The sequence below is a fragment of the Pelecanus crispus genome, chromosome 4 (genome assembly GCF_030463565.1).
Source record: "Pelecanus crispus isolate bPelCri1 chromosome 4, bPelCri1.pri, whole genome shotgun sequence".
Classification (NCBI taxonomy): Eukaryota; Metazoa; Chordata; class Aves; order Pelecaniformes; family Pelecanidae; genus Pelecanus; species Pelecanus crispus.
Window position 1 is genome coordinate 66307504 of NC_134646.1, and position 19616 is coordinate 66327119.

General features: G+C 38.8%; 1 protein-coding gene across 2 annotated transcripts in view; it reads right to left on the bottom strand.

The window, feature by feature from the left end:
• TBC1D19 (TBC1 domain family member 19) overlaps positions 1-19616 on the bottom strand; it is a 61486-nt gene that overhangs the window by 40168 nt on the left and 1702 nt on the right. The window contains exons 2-4 of one of the 2 annotated variants that reach the window (XM_075709412.1): positions 9575-9647; positions 8764-8809; positions 6905-6980 (exon numbers count right to left, since the gene is read on the bottom strand). The exons of the other annotated variant lie outside the window; for it this stretch is intronic. Coding sequence (XP_075565527.1) covers positions 6905-6980; positions 8764-8809; positions 9575-9647 — 195 coding nt within the window. The remainder of the gene's footprint in view (positions 1-6904; positions 6981-8763; positions 8810-9574; positions 9648-19616) is intronic. 2 annotated transcript variants of the gene reach the window in all.

Genomic DNA, 19616 nt, shown 5'->3' on the forward strand with positions numbered 1-19616 from the left:
ACATTCAAGGTCAGGTTGGATGTGGCTCTGAGCAACCTGATCTGGTTAAAGCTGTCCCTGCTCACTGCAGGGGGGTTGGGCTAGATGACCTCTAAAGGTCCCTTCCAACCCAAACCATTCTATGATTCTATGATCATTTCTTATCCACCTATCTCCTCCTTGAGTGTACTTGTTTAACATTTCTCTCAAAACCCAGAAACAAGCTCCTAGCTTACAGCTAAAACGAGGAAAAAGGACCTGTATGGGTTAAAACACAGCAGTGAAAATTTATGAATTATATATTATTGGACTATCATGATAAGAATTCCTGTTGAGATTTACAGTGTTTGGTTTGTTGTGAACTTTGTAAAATCTACATATGACACAATTAAAAGACAGCTTCATGGGAGGTATTAGACTGTGGAAACACTTCCATCAGACTGCGGAAACACTTCCTAACATTTCTTTGGGCTTGGCTTCTTATGCTTCTCTTTAGCTATTTTTGCTCTTATTTTTATATTGTCCATTTCATTTCTTCATTGCTGTTTGCAGCAGACTTGTCCTAAATCTAGCAAAGGCTTTCCCGGTGAACTCTGGGAGCAAAATAAACAGTTGAAGAGGTCTGCCATCATTTCACCTTATCAACATGTAGAAATTAAAATAGTCAATATAGCAGTACAGTGGATTCAGGAATGTTTCAACTCATATTAGTCTCTGCTGGGCAGGTAAAACAAATTAGCAAAGTTCAAATTTTTCATCCTAGAATCTAGTACTAACACTTTGTCTGCATTAAGATGCATAAGTTTTATGCAATAATTCTGCTGTTTAACAAGGAGGGAAGAGGTGAGCTATCTCCCCAAAATAAACCAGACCAAATAGCTCAGAAAACACCAGAGATGTGAAATAACCTGGTGTTTTAAAGAAAGGTCCTAAATACTGTGTCTGACATTTTTCAGAAAACAAACCAAGAAAAAGACCTAGTATTTCTCTGTCTAGGAAAGACCTAAACAATGACAGACTAAAGCAGCTGTACCCAGTAATCTATTTTGGCTCAAACACAGGTCCAGCTCTCCAGCACACATGATTAGAAAACATACACTATGTTACATTAATATGCAAAGATAAGTAAATATTAACAGCAGTACTTTTTCTACATTGGACAATACCATGACTACATGAATGATTTACAGCATTACTATTCATTGCCATCAATGCTCTACCCTTTCCTAGAAAGCTGTTTCTCTTTTGAGGTAGTGAAGAGAATACAGTATAAAGGCTTCAGTCTGCCACCCAAGAATAAGAAAACAGAAACAATTTGAAGAGAAAAAGGGTTAATTATGAACATTTTAATATCTACTCTAGAAAAATACTAATACAGTTTTAATTACTGATTCAAAGTCATTCCAATAACTGGTATCAAAGTAAGATGGTTTTCAGAGAGTATTACCCTTCTTTCCAGATTTCTGAAGTAGAGAAAAATTAATTAAGATAGAAAAGGATAAAGAAAATGTCAATGAGCTTATAACAGTGGAAACAGCATCTTAAACATGGCTGTGCATAATAAAAATAGGATATGGCTTATATAGAAAACATTTTTCTACCAGGACAAATTTTGTTGATAGCACCAAAATATTCTTTTCCAACTGTTGTGATCCTAAAAGACAAATAAGGTGAAAAAATCTACCTACAAATAAAACAAAAACAGTTCTCTACCTTCAAAACACTAATTAGATTTCCGATACCTAATGGAATTAAATTGGTAAGTTTCCACTTTTACTTCGTTCCCAAAAGGTATTAGCAACATGTATATTTCCATTTTAGCTATTTCCAAATACTTTAAACAAACAAACAAAATCATGGAAACACTGACTTTGTAAGCTTTTTACATTGTTTATTGTTCTTTAATCAGAGTAACAAAATAAAACCTAATTGTGATTCAACCAATCTGATCATGATTGTTTTCTTACAGACTATTAACTACAGTGATAAGTGTGTGCGCATCTTGAAAATCAAACCCTCACAAGTACCTCAGTGGTTTTAGAAAATATAATGTTAAATCCCTAACCATGTATTTATTACTATTTTGCAACTATCACCATTCATCAATATTTCTCTATGAAAAGGATTCATATGTCTTTATTGAAGAGTTGTATTTCAAGAAAGAATTTGAAAGAGGATCTACTGGTTTTGGCTGGGATAGAGCTAATTTTCTTCATAGTAGCTGGTATGGTGCTGTGTTTTGGATTTGTGACCAAAATGGTGTTGACAACACACCAATGTTTTAGCTATTGCTGAACAGTGCATACACAGCGTCAAGGCCTTTTCTGTTTCTCATGCTGCCCCACCAGTGAGTAGGCTGGGGGTGCACAAGAAGTTGGGAGAGGACACAGGTGGGACAGCTGACCCCAACTGACCAAAAGGATACTCCACACCATATGACGTCACGCTCTGAAAAAAAAGCTGGGAGAAAGAAGGAGGAAGGGGGAATGTCTGGAGTGATGGCATTTGTCTTCCCAAGTAACCGTTAGGCATGATGGAGCCCTGCTTTCCTGGAGACAGCTGAACACCTGCCTGCCAATGGGAAGTAGTGAATTAATTCCTTGTTCTGCTTCGCTTGCGTGCGCAGCTTTTGCTTTACCTATTAAACAGTCTTTATATGTCTTTAGCACAAGTTTTCTCACTTTTGCCATTCCGATTCTCTCCCCCATTCCGCTGGGAGGGAGTGAGCGAGCAGCTGAGCTGCCTACCAGGGTTGACTCACCCCAGAGGGTATGGATGCGTAACACTCTGAAATAGGGCTATGAAATTTTGAAACTAGTAAAGATAGGACTTCTCCTACTCATTCCTAAACTATCAGAAAAACAGTCCTTTCCACAGAGAGCTAAAAATACTGGTTACTGTAAGTATTGCATACACTTTTATAAAATAATAACCAGCGAAACTGATTTAGACAAACATACACATAGATACACCTCTGTGATTTTCACATTAGTAAACTGATAAGAGTGATTATTTTCAGGCAGTACATTGTGGCATTACATTTCACATCACAGAAGAAAAATTGTTTAATACAATCTTTGTCCCCAAATGCTGAAGACTGAAACCCAGGACAGCAAGATAAGACCTACTGGAATATGCAACAATACGATTGAAAAAGTAACACAATTTGTTGAATACCTTGTAAAAGAATACTGCACTATATTTCTAGGCACAGCTGAGTTAAATACAATTTTATCCTTACCTCAAATGTTTTGGTTAGATCATATTCTGGAAACATTTTCTTTTTATATTTTTATGTGGATATTTTGTTATTTATTTCAAATGGCATATATTGGTGAAAAAATAAAACCAACAAAGCAAAAATATTTTTTTTCCTGACACCAAAAATCCTCATTTAATCTTTTATAGTCCAGTTGCTCTTATTCTCTTTCAATATGCCTTAAGCTCTGGAGCCCTATACTTTTCATCTTCCTTTCACATTTCTAAGTACTAAATACATCTTTTCTTCCTGAAGATCTTGCTATCTCTGCAGCCTGTTGTCTTTCATTGCCAAACTGCCTGCCAGTGTCTCTTCATAACAATATTTTTCTAACCCTAAGGGAAATGACCTATAGCCACACTTCTTCTTCCCAACAAAATCAAATTCTCCTCCTTGACATATTTCACATTGTCTCCATTCTACAATATTCACCTACCTGTCACTATATCCTACTTCTTTCATGGCTGGAGAATTACTTGAGCATTTTTTGTATGTATGTAAATGTCCTGGTTTTGGCTGGGATAGAGTTAACTTTCTTCCTAGTAGCAGCCATAGTGCTGTGTTTTGGATTTAGTAGGACAAGAATGCTGATAACACACTGATGTTTTCAGTTGTTGCTGAGTACTGCTTATGCTAGTCAAGGACTTTTCAGCTTCCCATGCTCTGCCAGATGCACAAGAAACTGGGAGGGGGGACAGCCAAGATAGTTGATCCAAACTGACCAAAGGGCTATTCCATACCATGTGACGTCATGCTCAGTATATAAGCTGGGGGGAGTTGGCCGGGGGGCAGTGATCACTGCTCGGGGACTGGCTGGGCATCGGTCACCACGTGGTGAGCGGTTGCATCACTTGTTTTTTTTTTTTTTCCCCTGGGTTTTGTTTCTCTCTCTCGTTGTTTTCCTTTCCTTTACAATTTTTATTACTATTATTATTATTATTTTATTTCAATTATTAAACTGTTCTTATCTCAACTCATGAGTTTCCTTACTTTTACCCTTCCGATTCTCTCCCCATCCCACCAGGGACAGGGAGGGTGAGCGAGTGGCTGTGTGGTGCTTGGTTGCCAACAGGGGCTAAACCACAACAGTCCTTTCTGGCACCCAACATAGCGCTCAAAGGGTTTGAGATAATAACAGATTAACCAGAGCTTATTAAGGAATCCGTATCTGTTAATAGTTGCGGGTCACGATATTGACTCATCTGTTCTCGATCTTAGTTTATCTGATCTGCACCATGCTACATTTTTTGCTGTACCTGTTAAAGACTGGTGTTGGTTTTTGCAGTTTGCTGTGCTCTGCAGTGATTAGTGATGTTTTGCCTGGGAGATTTGTTATTCAAACACTGACCTTGAGTTTTAGCTGGTATTTGGGTTTTGTACTGAAACCATTAAGGTACTTCAGGTACCACTTGTGGAGACAATCAGCAATTATATTTCTTCTTCTGAGAGTTTTTTTATGGAGGAAATACAGAATGGCACCTTCGCTACCTTCTTCTATGATGCTTCCTCCTTCATTACAATAGCTTTTCAGTATTTGGAACATCCTTGGGTAATTAAGATACATCTATTGATATTTCTTGGGAATGTTGTTTCGGTTTTGATGAAGGTTAATAAGCAATTTAAGAATATCATCCAGAGATAAACCCTAAGGATGGATAGTTATGAGTGACAGGGTGTGTGGGATAGCATGGGCAAATGCCTAGGACGGTGGGCACCTCCGGTGTTTTGGAACTTCACCCCTGAACAAGTGCAGAATCCTGAAAAATTAGAATATTTAGAAGAAGTGTGCGGTCACCCTGGCAACTCCAGAGAGACACAAATCAGTGCAATGTGCTGGGACCTGGCCCATGCCTACTGGGTCCTGTTCAACACTAGTCAATGCGCTCAAGGGGAAGAGAAGGCCTCTGGATCTGATGACAAGACAATAGACACTGTGGCCACTCCAACCCCTGCAACAGGCACTGCGGCTACTCCAGGGAACCAACCCGTGCAGATATCAGTTGCCCCTATACACAAGAAGAAATCTTGGAAGCGAAAGTCAGCTTGTTTAGAAAGAATCATAGAATCATAGAATCATTTAGGTTGGAAAAGACCTTTAAGATCATCCAGTCCAACCATTAACCTACACTACCAAGTCCACACTAAACCAATCAAGGGAAGACTAGACTAAACCATGTCCTGAAGTGCCACATCTACCCGTTTTTTGAACACTTCCAGGGATGGGGACTCCACCACCTCTCTGGGCAGCCTGTTCCAATGCTTGACCACCCTTTCCATAAAGAAATTTTTCCTAATTTCCAACCTAAACCTCCCCTGGCACAGCTTGAGCCCATTTCCTCTCGTCCAATCGCTAACTACGTGAGAGACGAGACCAACACCCACCTCACTACACCCTCCTTTCAGGTAGTTGTAGAGAGCAATAAGGTCTCCCCTCAGCCTCCTCTTCTCTAGGCTAAACAATCCCAGTTCCCTCAGCCACTCCTCATAAGGCCTGTGCTCCAGACCCTTCACCAGCCTTGCTGCCCTTCTCTGAACACGCTCCAGCACCTCAATGTCTTTCTTCTATTGAGGGGCCCAAAACTGGACACAGTATTCCAGGTGCGGCCTCACCAGCGCCGAGTACAGGGGAACAATCACCTCCCTGCTCCTGCTGGCCACACTATTCCTGATGATGAAAAACCAGGGCCATCACAAGGAGAGGAGGAGGAAGAGGAAGAACTCGTAAATGAGACGGAAACCACCTGATCCTACCCTTGAGCAGATCGACACTCCCACCCAGTTTGGTGTCATCTGCAAACTTACTAAGGGTGTGCTCAATCCCCTCATCCAGATTGTTGATAAAGATATGAAACAAGGGTGGCCCCAAAACAGAGCCCTGTGGAACACCGCTCGTGACCGGTCACCAAGTGGACTTAACTCCATTCACCACTACACTATGGGCTCGGCTACCCAACCAGTTTTTTACCCAGCGAAGAGTATGCCCATCCAAGCCATGAGCTGTCAGCTTCCTTAGGAGAATGCTATAGGACACTGTGTCAAAGGCTTTGCTGGAGGGACAGGGGGATCCCAGCAGCTAACTGTATTGGAGATGAAGTCAGCCTAACTGGGAATGAGTGGCAGAAGCACCCCATTGTGACTGGCCCAGAGGCTCTGTGCATCCTAGGCACAGACTACCTCAGGAAAGGGTACTTCAACGACCCAAAAGGGGTATCGGTACCGGTGGCCTTTTGGTATAGCTGCCCTGGAGATGGAGGAAATTAAACAGCTGTCCACTTTGCCTGGTCCCTTGGAGGACCCTTCTGTTGTGGGGTTGCTGAGGGTTGAAGAACAACAGGTGCCAACTGCTACCACAACAGCGCACCGGCAGCAATATTGCACCAACTGAGACTCCCTGATTCCCATCCATAAGCTGATTCGTTGACTGGAGAGCCAGGGAGTGATCAGCAAGACTCGCTCACCCTTTAACAGTTCCATATGGCCAGTGTGAAAGTCTAACGGAGAGTGGAGACTAACAGTAGACTTATAATTAACTTTGATGCAATTACACACTTGTGGGGTTTTTTTAAGTTATAAAACCTGGAAATTGTACAATAACATTATAGAGAGTAAATCTCAAATAGTCTAATCAAAGATCTGATATGAACGGTAAAATTGGTAACAACCAACCTGTGCTTTCCTCATATAAGCTAACGGTTCTTTCATATGCTCAGGCGGTGCTGCAGGATGACAGGGCGAAGGAAACCTTAAAGAAAGTATAGTATATTTTAAATGTTAAGATTTTTATTTTGCTTAACATGTATTTGTAAACCTAAACGCAACTTTTCTCATGACAGCACTAGTAAAACCACTGTGTGTGTTGATCAAGAACTAAAAATAAGTATTCTTTTTACAAGTATTTCTTCCTCATCCTTTCTTATGGACATAAACAATATAAAGATATGTAAGTATTAGTAACATTTCAACATGAGTTCTTCTTATATTAAAAATAATACTGCCTCATAATTTCACATATTTGTAAAATACAATCAAATTATTCTATGAACAAATCAGGTATTTTAGAAGTGTATCCTCTTCACTTCATGTCATCTTTATGACTCCCTGGAACTTCTACTAGCCAGGATATTATATTTTTTCAAGAGACAAGATATTTTTTGGAGGATTTCCTTTTAAAAATCAATAGTGAACATGTACATGTCCAAAGCAATTAGAACTTTGTGGTGTTGACCTAAGCAAAGCTGAATATCTATTCATAAACTGCATTATGCCAAAATCTAAAAGCTGGAACAAAACTAAAAAAACCAAACCAAAACACTAATTTGTCTTCCAGTAGTGCAGATTATTTCCAATGAATTATTGCCAAGCATTTAATCCAGCTTAATTTTAACTGTCTCAAATGTCTTTCAGGAAACAAAATTTATACAAAGCTTCTCTTATAATAAGTTAGCCTGAATTTTCATTCGTTTATATGCATTCAATTAGTTCCTATCACATGATTTTGGGAAACCCTCCCCAGATTTCTTCCCATTTTTAACTGGTAAGGTCATTCTTGTACTTGCCGCTAATTTGTTCTGGACAACTCTGTGCCTATGTGTAAAATGGAATCAATACTAACAGATTTCAGCAATGCTGTTTCTTGGCTTTTACACAGTGATCATGAAATCATGGTATTCTTAGCTAATTTCAATTTTCCAGGGCTAATTTCATTATTGTTTGCAGCTTATTTCTGTGAACTCCAAGAAACCATAAGCATTAGTCCAAAAGACAGGTAAATATTTTTCCCTTGAAAGATATGATGAAGATGAATCCTTACTAACAGATACATTTACAATTATTTTGCTGAATCAAGTCCCTCATGTTATTAAGACACATTGTTCAAAACTGGTAACTCTAATAAGCTTATTTAAATTAGCACAAATAGATTTGCATACACATTTCTTATTATGCAGTTGCATTTATGGCTATACCTGTTACGAAATTCACCTTTTCACCTTACCAGAATGTAAAGGCAACTTATGCTTCCCAGAAGTCTAATCCAAAGTTCGCTGAACAATAATAAAAAGGGAATTTCACAAATTTCAGTGTGTTTGTAACCATATGCCAAGCATGAGAAGCACTGATCTGGTAAGTCTAGAGATCCAATATCTTAATTTTTTTTTTTAATAATTAATACAACAAATACATGCAATGCTGTCATAAACATCTGAAAACAATTAACATTCATTTACAGCAACTACTTCAGCTACACAAGAATTATATTATGACTTGGTACCTTTGTAAAACAACAAAGAAATTACTAAAGTAACTAAAGAATGTGGTGATATTTGTTTCACTTATTCTTTAAAATGTACTTGAGTCCAATATTTTCACTAGGAGGAAAAAGAAATAATGGCACTTTAAAGATAGAAATGAAGCAGGCACCCTTGGTATGACAGATCTTGCAGCTAATAGTAACACACCCTACACCTATATATACAAATGAATCATGTGAGTAGAACTTATTAAATAAAAATACTAAATAAACTCACACATTGAGTTCACTATAAACAGCATTCTGAAGCTTCTTTTCCCAACCTGTTAAAATAAAAAAATATCCAGAAGACAACTTTAGCAATTACTAATGGAACATGAACCAGGGGTTGCTTTACAGTCACTAGAGTTTTCTGTCCTGTCTCAATTCATGTCTACCTACCAGACAGACAGGAAAAGATGAAGAAACTTTAACCTAATTAAGGGAGGAAAAACTGCAACTTGCGACCTGTATGAACGTTGAATATCCTTTATTTCCATCTACTGCTCAAATAATTACAACACAGTTTTGGTTAAATAACTATATGCTATTTTTTCAAAGCCATCATATTATTACAACAACTGTAAGTATTAATAGACACAGCACTCCTGATTATTACAAATCTTATATCACTTATCATCAAATCTTCACATTATAGTTACATAGCCTATAACTTCCAACGGAAATTGGTAATTTAACTAAGGGTAAAATTTTCAAGACTACCTCCATGAATGCTAATTTCCATATTCAGAAGTGACTGAACTCTTGTATCATTCAGAACTTGTGAATGATGACCAGTATCTTATAAAATTATAAAATCACTTATTTGCATAGTATGTTTTTCAAAATGCTGCTGGAATCCAAGAACTTTTTTCCCTTTTAATTTTCTCTATCTCATTTAATAATCTGGAATCACTGAATGTCTGCTTCTGGCTACTGTCAGTGACAAGATACCAAGCTGCACAAACTGCTGTTTTCATCACATATGTCACATATATTCTTATGTAGATCTATACTATCTACAAACATATCACTGAAGTATTACAAACCTGATGTCTTCAGAAAATCCTTAATATCTTCTTTTAGTGATTCCAATTTAATTTCTGGTTTGTGTAGGCTAACCTAATATGAAAAATAAGTAAGTGAATAAATAAGCAAGCATCAAGCAAGCACTAAAAAGAAAGTAAATTATGTATTTTAAGTCATGAAACAAGAAACATACATGCCTAAGGTTACACACAAAGCAAACTGCTTCCTACTAACTTGACAGTGGTAACTGCAGCCAAAAAAATCAGCCAACTTTTTCCTCACTCGATGTCTTTGCTTTTACGTCAGTGCTAAAAGCTGTATGTGGGGAAGAAGAGAGAAGGGAGAGGGAATATCCAGTGACATATATGCTTCATATTCTGAACAAGCACCCCACATACTTAACACAAATGCTAGACTCTACACATTAAAGGATTGGTCGTAAAGTACACAAGCAAATAATTAGAAGCCACTCCCTGTATTCTACTGAAAGAATCAAACTGAAAATGTTCCATAACTTCTCACTTAACCTCCCACAGTTCACCTCTTTCAGATAAGAAAAGCCATCTTCAAACTTCAAATAAAAACTGTGGACCAAACATTCCTCACCGCAGCTATGACTACCAGGTTATACAGCCTCTTGTAAGGAAATGCACTCAACAGAGACAATTAGGCACCAACCAGTTTTACAACCGCACCCTGACTGCATGGCTACCATGCAGATGTTGCTGCAGATTTTTCAGCAACAGCAGGAGCAGCTACTATAGCATGTCCTCCTTCTATAGCTAGACCAAGAGAAGAAAACAAATAGACCACAAAGGTCCAAAAGGACAAAAATCAGAAACTCAGGAGTTTCTGTGAAGTGACTTCTAATACATATTTTCCTAAACATGGAGTGTGGCAATAGCTGATTAACACCAGAGGATAAAGCTAGAGGTTTACAAAAGAATAGCAACCCTGGCTGCTAACTTGAAAATAACACTGGCAGATCTGTGTGCAACTTACTCCGCTGCCATGACAGCTCAAGGCGTATGTTAGAAGCATATGGCCACATCATCTACCTAGAAATATGAGATATCTCTTACCAAAAGCTACTCAGCAATATGTTGTAGGCATATCAGCTGCTGATTCTATTGCACTAAGTTATGCTGCTATTAAAAATAAACTTTCACCAGCTTGTGCAGTTTGCCAGCGCTAACAGCACTGTTGACAGCATGGCATGCTTTAGGTCTATCACACGCAACTAACAAACTCCACAATCCTATCATTTACCTTACAGTTTATATACAGAAAAGGGTATCTGCTGTGCTGCACAGCTTGCTGGAAAAGTTGGTCTAGATGAATTCACAATGCAGAATTTTAAGGAAATCTTTCAATTTTCCCTAGTTGAAAGGGCGAATGGCCAATAGCGCAGAGACTGATAGCATCACCATTTCTGCTCTTATTTTAAGTCACCTTGCCATTACAGGTAAGGAAGGCTTTTATATTTGGTTTATCAACTGCAATAGCAAAAAGACTGCAAGCATGCTTTCTGAGAAAGAAAGGTGATCATAGGCACAAGCCATAAGGTATGGTGAGTTGCATAACTCCCATGTCAAATGACAAACACATATTCCGCTCAGCACAATGGTAAAGGTAGGCAAAGGATCATTGCTAAAGGCAGGGAAACAAAGAAAAATTTTCATGGGAGTTCTTGGGCAGCTCAAAAAATACCCTTTTAAGCAACAGCCTCAACAAATATCTTATGAAGGATTCCCTCTGAACCTCCTTTTATGGAAAGTCCTCTGTCTGTTTTGGACTGACTTACGTCAGGCCAAGTTTAATTTTTTTCTGCTGCAAGGCAGTGGTTTTGTAACTCTCCTGTATGAATTTTAAATAAAGTAACATGCGTGAAACTGGGCAGATTGTGCCTTACTGTTCCTCAGATGTTGTTGCACAGACTTTTGTAAATGTTCAACTTTGTCTTCTGGGTTAAATATGGCCAATTTTAATCCCAAGGTCCACGAGGTATTTACCTGTGGGGCCTGGTACACATGCTTCAAAATCCTTTTTAGATATGCAAAAAAACCCTCAAAAATACAATTCATTGACAGATGATGAATCACAACAAAAAAAGCTTTACAATCTACTAAAAAGTGGGTTCATTGTCTTGGCACTGTAAACAGTGGAAGAAGTGACAAAAGTGCAATCAGGAGAATAGTATTTTAAATCTCTGCTGTTCACACATCTATAAAATTTGTGAGCTTTTGGCTCATTAAGGAAGGTCTGACACTCATACTGATGATCCTTTTCTTCTTTTTTTGCGGTTTCCTGGAAATTCTGGAAATTGGTACAGCATATTGCATTAGAGGGAATAAAGGAGTTCAGTCCACACAGATGACTTCCCATTTTCCCCGTCAGCCCAAAAGATAGAACAGAGAACTTTCTTGTAAACTGCTGTTCCCAATAGCCTCTGTTCCCCAGCTGCAGAACAAAAAAAAACAGTGACTCTTTTGTATGCAGCAGGGTAGCAGTCCAAAAGGAAGCAGGACAGCACTTCGGGGAAAACTTTCTCCGAGGATTGTACTAGTGCATAACCTCCACCAGTTACCTTCACCTCTTCATACCCATTTATTCAGTCAAGTTCTATTTCACTATTCCTAGCCCTGCTGCAGCAAATATTCCTATGCTAATCTTTAATTTACCAAAACTTTTATTTTTAGCCTGTTTCCTGTGTCCTTTTCCTTCTCTTGACTGCAAAACGCCCTACTGAGACTAATTTTCATATAAGAAACATGAAAATTCTCCCCCAAATTACGGGGGCACTTCTGTCCCCACTCTTGTCATTTCAGGTTGCAATTGCCAAAGCCTCCTCCCATATCCACTCTTCCTTTTGTCTCCTTCCGGATTATGATTGGTAGATTCCTACAGCACTACACAGAGCTACAGAGCCACAGAAACTCTTCATGTTATGGACTCATTGCATCCTGAATTGCTGATCAGTTTCCAAATCAGAAATTAGATACCTGAAAGGTGAGAATCAGGCAGATGGTCCAGCTAGCGGCTGCAGCCAGTTCTAACACAGAACAACATACTCTAGCTCTGCGCAACCAAATAACATAATACTCATTTCAGTGGGTGAAAGGAAATCCCTTCAGAATTGCTTTGCTGTAACTTAACAGAATGGTACCTCTTTGGAATTTACACAAGTGTTTGTGGGGACTAAATTGAGGAGTCATAGAATCACAGAATCATAGAATGCCTTGGGTTGGAAGGGACATTTAGAGGTCATCTAGCCCAACCCCCCTGCAGGGAGCAGGGACAGCTTTAACCAGATCAGGTTGCTCAGAGCCCCACCCAACCTGACCTTGAATGTTGCCAGGGATGGGGCCTCCACTACCTCTCTGGGCAACCTGTTCCAGTGCTTCACCACCCTCATTGTAAAAAATTTCTTCCTTATGTCTAGTCTAAATCTATTCTTCTTTAGTTTAAAACCATTATTCCTTGTCCTGTCTCAACAGGCCTTGCTAAAAAGATTCTCCCCATCCTTCCTGTAGGGCCCCTTTAAGTATTGGAAGGTCGCAATAAGGTCTCCTCACAGCCTTCTCTTCTCCAGGCTGAACAACCCCAGCTCTCTCAGCCTGGCCTCATAGGAGAGGTGCTCCAGCCCTCGGATCATTTTGGTGTCCCTCTTCTGGACCCGCTCCAGCAGGTCCATGTCCTTCTTGTGCTGAGGGCTCCAGAGCTGGACGCAGTACTGCAGGTGAGGTCTCACCAGAGCAGAGCAGAGGGGCAGAATCACCTCCCTCGACCTGCTGGCCACGCTTCTGTTGATGCAGCCCAGGATTCGGTTGGCTTTCTGGGCTGCAAGTGCACATTGTTGGCTCATGTCCAGCTTTTCATCCACCAGTACCCTCAAGTCCTTCTCCGCAAGGCTACTCTCAATTCCTTCATCCCCCAACCTGTATTAATATCGGGGGTTGCCCCATCCCAGGTGCAGGACCTTGCACTTGGCCTTGTTGAACCTCATGAGGTTCACACAGGCCCACCTCTCCAGCTTGTCCAGGTCCCTTTGGATGACATCTTGTCCTTCTGGTGTGTCAACCACACCACTCAGCCCATGTTTAATATGTGGTTTAATATCTTCCATCAATGACATAGGCAGTGGGATTGAGTGCACCCTCAGGAAGTTTGCAGACAACACCAAGCTGAGTCAAGGAGACGTAGCAAAATTACTAGACCGAGTCTCCCACATACTTTTATTTTCCCTTTGGACTAACTGGTCTAACTTATTTCTGCATTGCACTATGTTGCAAAAACCACTTAGGTATTTTGGTAAGGTTTGTTTGTTGTAAACTGCTTGATACAAAGTGCTGTGCAAATATCACTTGCATTTTCATCCACTATGGTTTTTTGGAAGAATGAAAAATGTGCTGACAAAATTTCATTGTCCTGGTTTTGGCTGGGATAGAGTTAATTTTCTTCCTAGCAGCAGGCATAGTGCTGTGTTTTGGATTTAGAATGAGAATAATGTTGATAACACACTGATGTTTTAGTTGTTACTAAGTACTGCTTATACTAGTCAAGGATTTGTCAGCTTCCCATGCTCTGCCAGGTGCACAAGAAGCTGGGAGGGGGCACAGCCAGAATAGTTGATGCAAACTGACCAAAGGGCTATTCTATACCATATGACGTCATGCTCAGTATAGAAACTGGGGGGCGGTTGGCCGGGGAGTAGCGATTGCTGCTTGGGAACTGTCTGGGTATCGGTCGGCGGGTGGTGAGCAATTGCATTGTGCATCACTTGCTTTGTATATTATTATCATTACTATATTGTTATTATTAACATTACCATTTTACTTTATTTCAATTATTAAACTGTTCTTATCTCAACCCAGGAGTGTTTCTCACTCTTACTCTTCCAATTCTCTCCCCCATCCCACTGGGGCAGGGGGAGTGAGCGAGCGGCTGCGTGGTGCTTAGTTGCTGGCTGGGGCTAAACCACGACATTCATTTATATAAAAAGCATTACTGCAATTTGCACCGATAAAAATGCCTGGCTAAGGTTTATTGGGGAAAAAAACCACCCTGATGAAATTTGTACTGATGAACTGAATTAATTTCCTGCATGATCAAAATGCAGCATATACCCAGGTAGAACTCCAGACTCTCCAATTTCAATACACACATCCTGATGAACAAGTATCTTCCTTTTTATTAAAAAAAATCTGGTACTATCAGGAGGCTATCACAAGCAGGATAAAGGAGAGTGAGCAATATAAGGCAGCAACCTATGAAGGCAAAGAGTGAGAGCCAGACCAGGGGAGAAATCACGCTGTTCAGAAGAAGCTTAGTCAGGCCAAGACAGAGTCCTGAAAGGCGACAGGGACGAATGCAGCATAATTCAGCACGCAATAACAAATGATTTTTAATAAAAGTTAATGTCTACCAGTTTCTCTTCCAGTATAACTGGCATTGTGCATATTCTTGTGGATAGAGCACTGGGGTTCAGGTGTTGGGTGTCCAGGTTTATCTACAGTCTTGGTCAGCTTCTTGCAAATCAAGAAGCAACCGGCTGTTAGACATTCCTTCATAAAGCAAGCTATCATTACAGCATCTGTTGACACCTTCTTGTCCTTCAGCTGTACAGAAGAGGAAGGATAGTTTGGGGACTTTCAAAATTTTGCCAAACGTTCTGAAAGGTAGCTAAGGTACCACTAGCAATCCTTTGTATTTATTTTCTGTGCACATCATCTTTGCCTTTGATTTTGGTAAGGTATCCTGCTGAGATCTGGGCAGTCACCATCGTAAGTGATACTCTAAACAGATTTCACTTTCTGTACTTGGATGCCAAGATGGAAGAAAATCCAGACACTCAACATTGATCTGGCTGAAAGCAAGCAAAAGGATAGCACAGAGCTAGTTGGAAAAAGTTGGTGGGTGTAGTAAGTTGGTTCATAGAGCAAGTGAACACAAAGACAAATCTATTTGCAAATTAGCATCTAAATTTGGAAATGGCATTCAGTCATCATGACTGGAGGAGCAGTGATCATGCAAGAGGACAGATGAGCCATCAACACACAGCACTCAAAGTATAGGAAAATACCTAAAGGACCAGCAACACACTACAAAGAGGAGGCTTGACAGAACAAAGTGTTCCAGCATAACTCCAGTGTTAAACTATTTCTTTTCTCAACAAGAATAAACACTGCAGAGAAGTGATCCAACTATACTGAAATGTGGAACTGCATCAGGTGAACACATATTTTTATCCTGCTGCAAACAGTTCTGCAAATAACTTTACATAATCTAAATATTTTTACAGGCTATCCACCATAATTTCTCTTCAAAGCCTTTTTGTTTTAGACAAGTATGTACACCCTCAGAGCTTTTATTACTGTTCATTATGGTTTTGCACAAGTGCACGGTTTTTAGCTTTTATTGCTATTATCTCCCAAATTACAATAAAGCACACTACCCCAAATATAGTCCAACTTTAGCAAAACTAAATTCAATGAAAGCTAATAAATATTCACCTTTTCTCACATACTCCATTCTGCCATAAATAGATTTTATCAGGATCAAGCCAACTTGTTAAAAACCACTTCAAGTACAGCCACAACAATTTCAATGTAAACACTCTCTAAACACTTAAAACGCTACAAATTTAAGGGATTGGGTTTGGTTTATACGTTTCTGTAACAGAAAGAGGAATCATTCTGGGCATGACTAAACAAATTTCAGTAAGTATGAAACCCTGATTACATTGACAGTTTTCTGACCCTTGTACATTTCTACAGTAATTACACTAAGGGAAAAAGTATTGTGAACTTTCTTATACAAGTAAAAATAACCTAGCAGTTGAAACAGAGAGCTTCAATTAGCTTCCTACAGGAATAAACAAGATATGCAGGATACATTTTTAATAATATAATTTTGATGTTTTAATAAATTTTCTAAGTCTTATTTGAAAATAAAATTAGTCCTGCAAATAAAATACACACACACACAAGGTAAAACATATAAACTACATTACTAAAAAAATATCTGCAAATCAAGCTTGCATTGTTTCTGAAGTCTATAATCTGTTCAACATCATCACAACTGCATTCAATTTAAAATTCACTGCACTGCAAATGTTACTAGTGAACCATTTAAACCAAAGTACAAGGTCTATCAGGAGGGGATAGTAAGCCCTTTGTTAAATACAATGCACGAAAAGGAAACATTAATTATCTATGATGACTCACGAGCTTACGTTTATTTGCTAAGTTTTATTAAATAAATGCTACATTTCACAGAAACATTCTCCTTCTTAATTTGATCTTTTACTTAAGTAGGGATCAGTATCAATTTCTTTTTTTAACTGCTGGAGAAAAATGGCATGAAAATAATATTCTCAGATTTCTTGCAGACCATTCACTCTACATAAATTATTCTAACATGTTTGCCTGTAGTCACTTTAGAAGCACATAGTCAGGCAACACCCCAGCAGTTCCTAGTGCTCCCAAAGCAAGCTCCTCTCCTCCTTTGCCCCATTTGAAGTCTTGTGAAGACCATTACCTCTCACTTTGGTTAATATTCTCTTCAAACCTGTCTGGTACTAGTCACAGGTCTGTTCAAAGAGTGATGGCAGAGTCCTCTCCTCTGGACAATCATTGTGATCATGACATATCCTAGACTATCTCTTCTCCACACGTTGTTCACATATTCAGGTACCTCCCAAAATCTTTTCTTACTCCCAAACTTAATACTCAATTGTCTGAGTGGGGTGTAGCGGGGGTGTCAGGGCTGATTCTTACACTCAAGTTACCACTTTTAGCCTACTTTGACAGCCATTATCCTGGTTTTCTACAAGTTCTCCTTCAAGGTGTCCCACTACAGACATACCTACAAGAAATAAATCTGAGAAATTATTCTGAAAATGCCCAGAAAGATTCCTTGTGAGTCTTTCTTGTTCAATTTAAAACGTAATTTGGAACCTTTGTCTTTCATTTTATTTTCACCTCCTGTTTTAGAAAAGTTTTCCAGGAATAAACTACTGAAGCTTTTGTTTGTTTGGCTGGTTTGTTTTTTTAACTTTACTTGTTATTTGCCCCTGGCCACTAGAGGTTCCAGGCAACTCAGAGTTCTATTAGAGGTTTCCGGAAGACAAAAATTGACATTGATTAATCTTAATTATTTAATAAAGCCTGGCTTCCTTCAAACATGATGAAAAACAAAGTTTCTGAATTGTCTGCAAATGGAAATGTGTTAAAAAGGTAGCACTTCTTTCATGCCTCTGAGTTGTTCCAGTTTTATTGTCAGTTCACTGACAAAGATTTTCCCTAAAACAAAATTTTAGCAAGATTTCACCAAAAAAAATTTGGTTTCAAACTGCATTTTGTGATTGAAGATGTCCATGTCTCAGTTTTTCTAAACACCTCTAATTTTTACCTTAAAATATTTACATTTCAGAAAGGGAAGAGAAAAATTAAGACAAAAGCGAACAAATTTGGTTACAAACACACAGTGAAAGTTGTGCCTGAGCAACTGAGATCAGATTTCTCCTCCGATGTCCCAATAACCCCAGCAGCAATTCTACCTGTTGAAAAGCTACTATCTAATATTTTGGCCCTTTGTAACTGTTACTCTTTCCTTTCAAACACACTAGAAAATATGCTCAGAAGAAATTCCAAAGCAAATGACAGGCACATTTACACTCTTTCCTGTATTAATCTCTTTGTATTAACTGCAGGCACATTATCAATATACCAAAACTCAACCTACAAAATCAATGCAACATTTATTTTCCAAATCATCACTAACAAGCGTGTGACCCTACCTCTACTTCAGTCCTTGGGACAAAAATGTCTTGGTATCCACAGAGCTAAAGCTGTGACAGCAAATCATTTTGTGACCTGCCAAACTTATTTCAAAGAGATTGTGTATCACAGTCCTTGACACTAGCTCAGGCTCTCAGTGACAGCCAAGCATAGAGCTGGTGCGATCATTTCATAACCACAAGGCTACTCTGTCAACTCTCACAAATAATGTCAGCATGTTGTGTTTTCCCCAAATTTCTATTAACTTGTGAAAGAAACTGTTCATTTTGAGCTCTCCTTCCCAGATATTAAAAGAAGAGACAAATTCACAAAACCGAGTTTTTGTTAAAATACTGTTTGTGAGACTCCGTGACCTCTCAAAAATTTCAGGCAATATTATAACGGACTTTACAATCCATTCTGACTCTCATGTTTTCAGAGATAGTAAACATTTTTGAGGAAGGAGTTTCAGCAATGTCAGTTTCTAGACTGACAGATAAACAGCAATCTTTGTAAAGGTAAAATATAACTGTAGTATAAATATCCAAAACAGTAAGTAAGTTTTATTCTGATGTATTGCCTCAACAGATTTCTCAAAATACAGTATGCTTCCAAAAAACCAGCTTAAAAATCATATAAAAAGGGACCACGTATAGATCAATACTGCAACCAGTGCAGACTAAGCATTGTTCAGAAACTGACTGTTAACCAGCAGACAAAAAACCCATCACGTCCTATCAGTAAACTGGAGTTCAGGTGTGATGCATAGCAATAGCAAAGATTTCATCTTTGATAATGCAACTACAGAAATACCCCACGTAATTGGAGGGAAATCAAGCATTAATTTAATACAGAGAGTAGCAAACTTCAGAAATGTTCAGAACTCTGCACAGCTGCTAAAGGATGGAGCAAAGATTAGGAACTCACTGATAGGGCCTTTGCAACTGCATAATACAGCAATAATGTAACTATACAAGCATTATAAATAAAACAAGTCTATAGTGTACATGAAAGAACATAAATGCATGCAAGGTCAATAAGAAAAATTCAAGATCAAGGAGAACAGACAGATTCCTGACAAACAGGGTGTACATTTGGTCCTATTAATTTAAACTACAAGCTCCAAAAGATGACTCTCTACATTGAGAAATCCTCTAGCTGATGTATCTAAAAACTTTCCAGTCTTTCAGATGACTACACTGAACTACAGGTCTGATTTAATCTTCTATTACAAACTTTTCAAACACCTACTCTAAGAATCAACCTCAGTATTTGTTGCCCT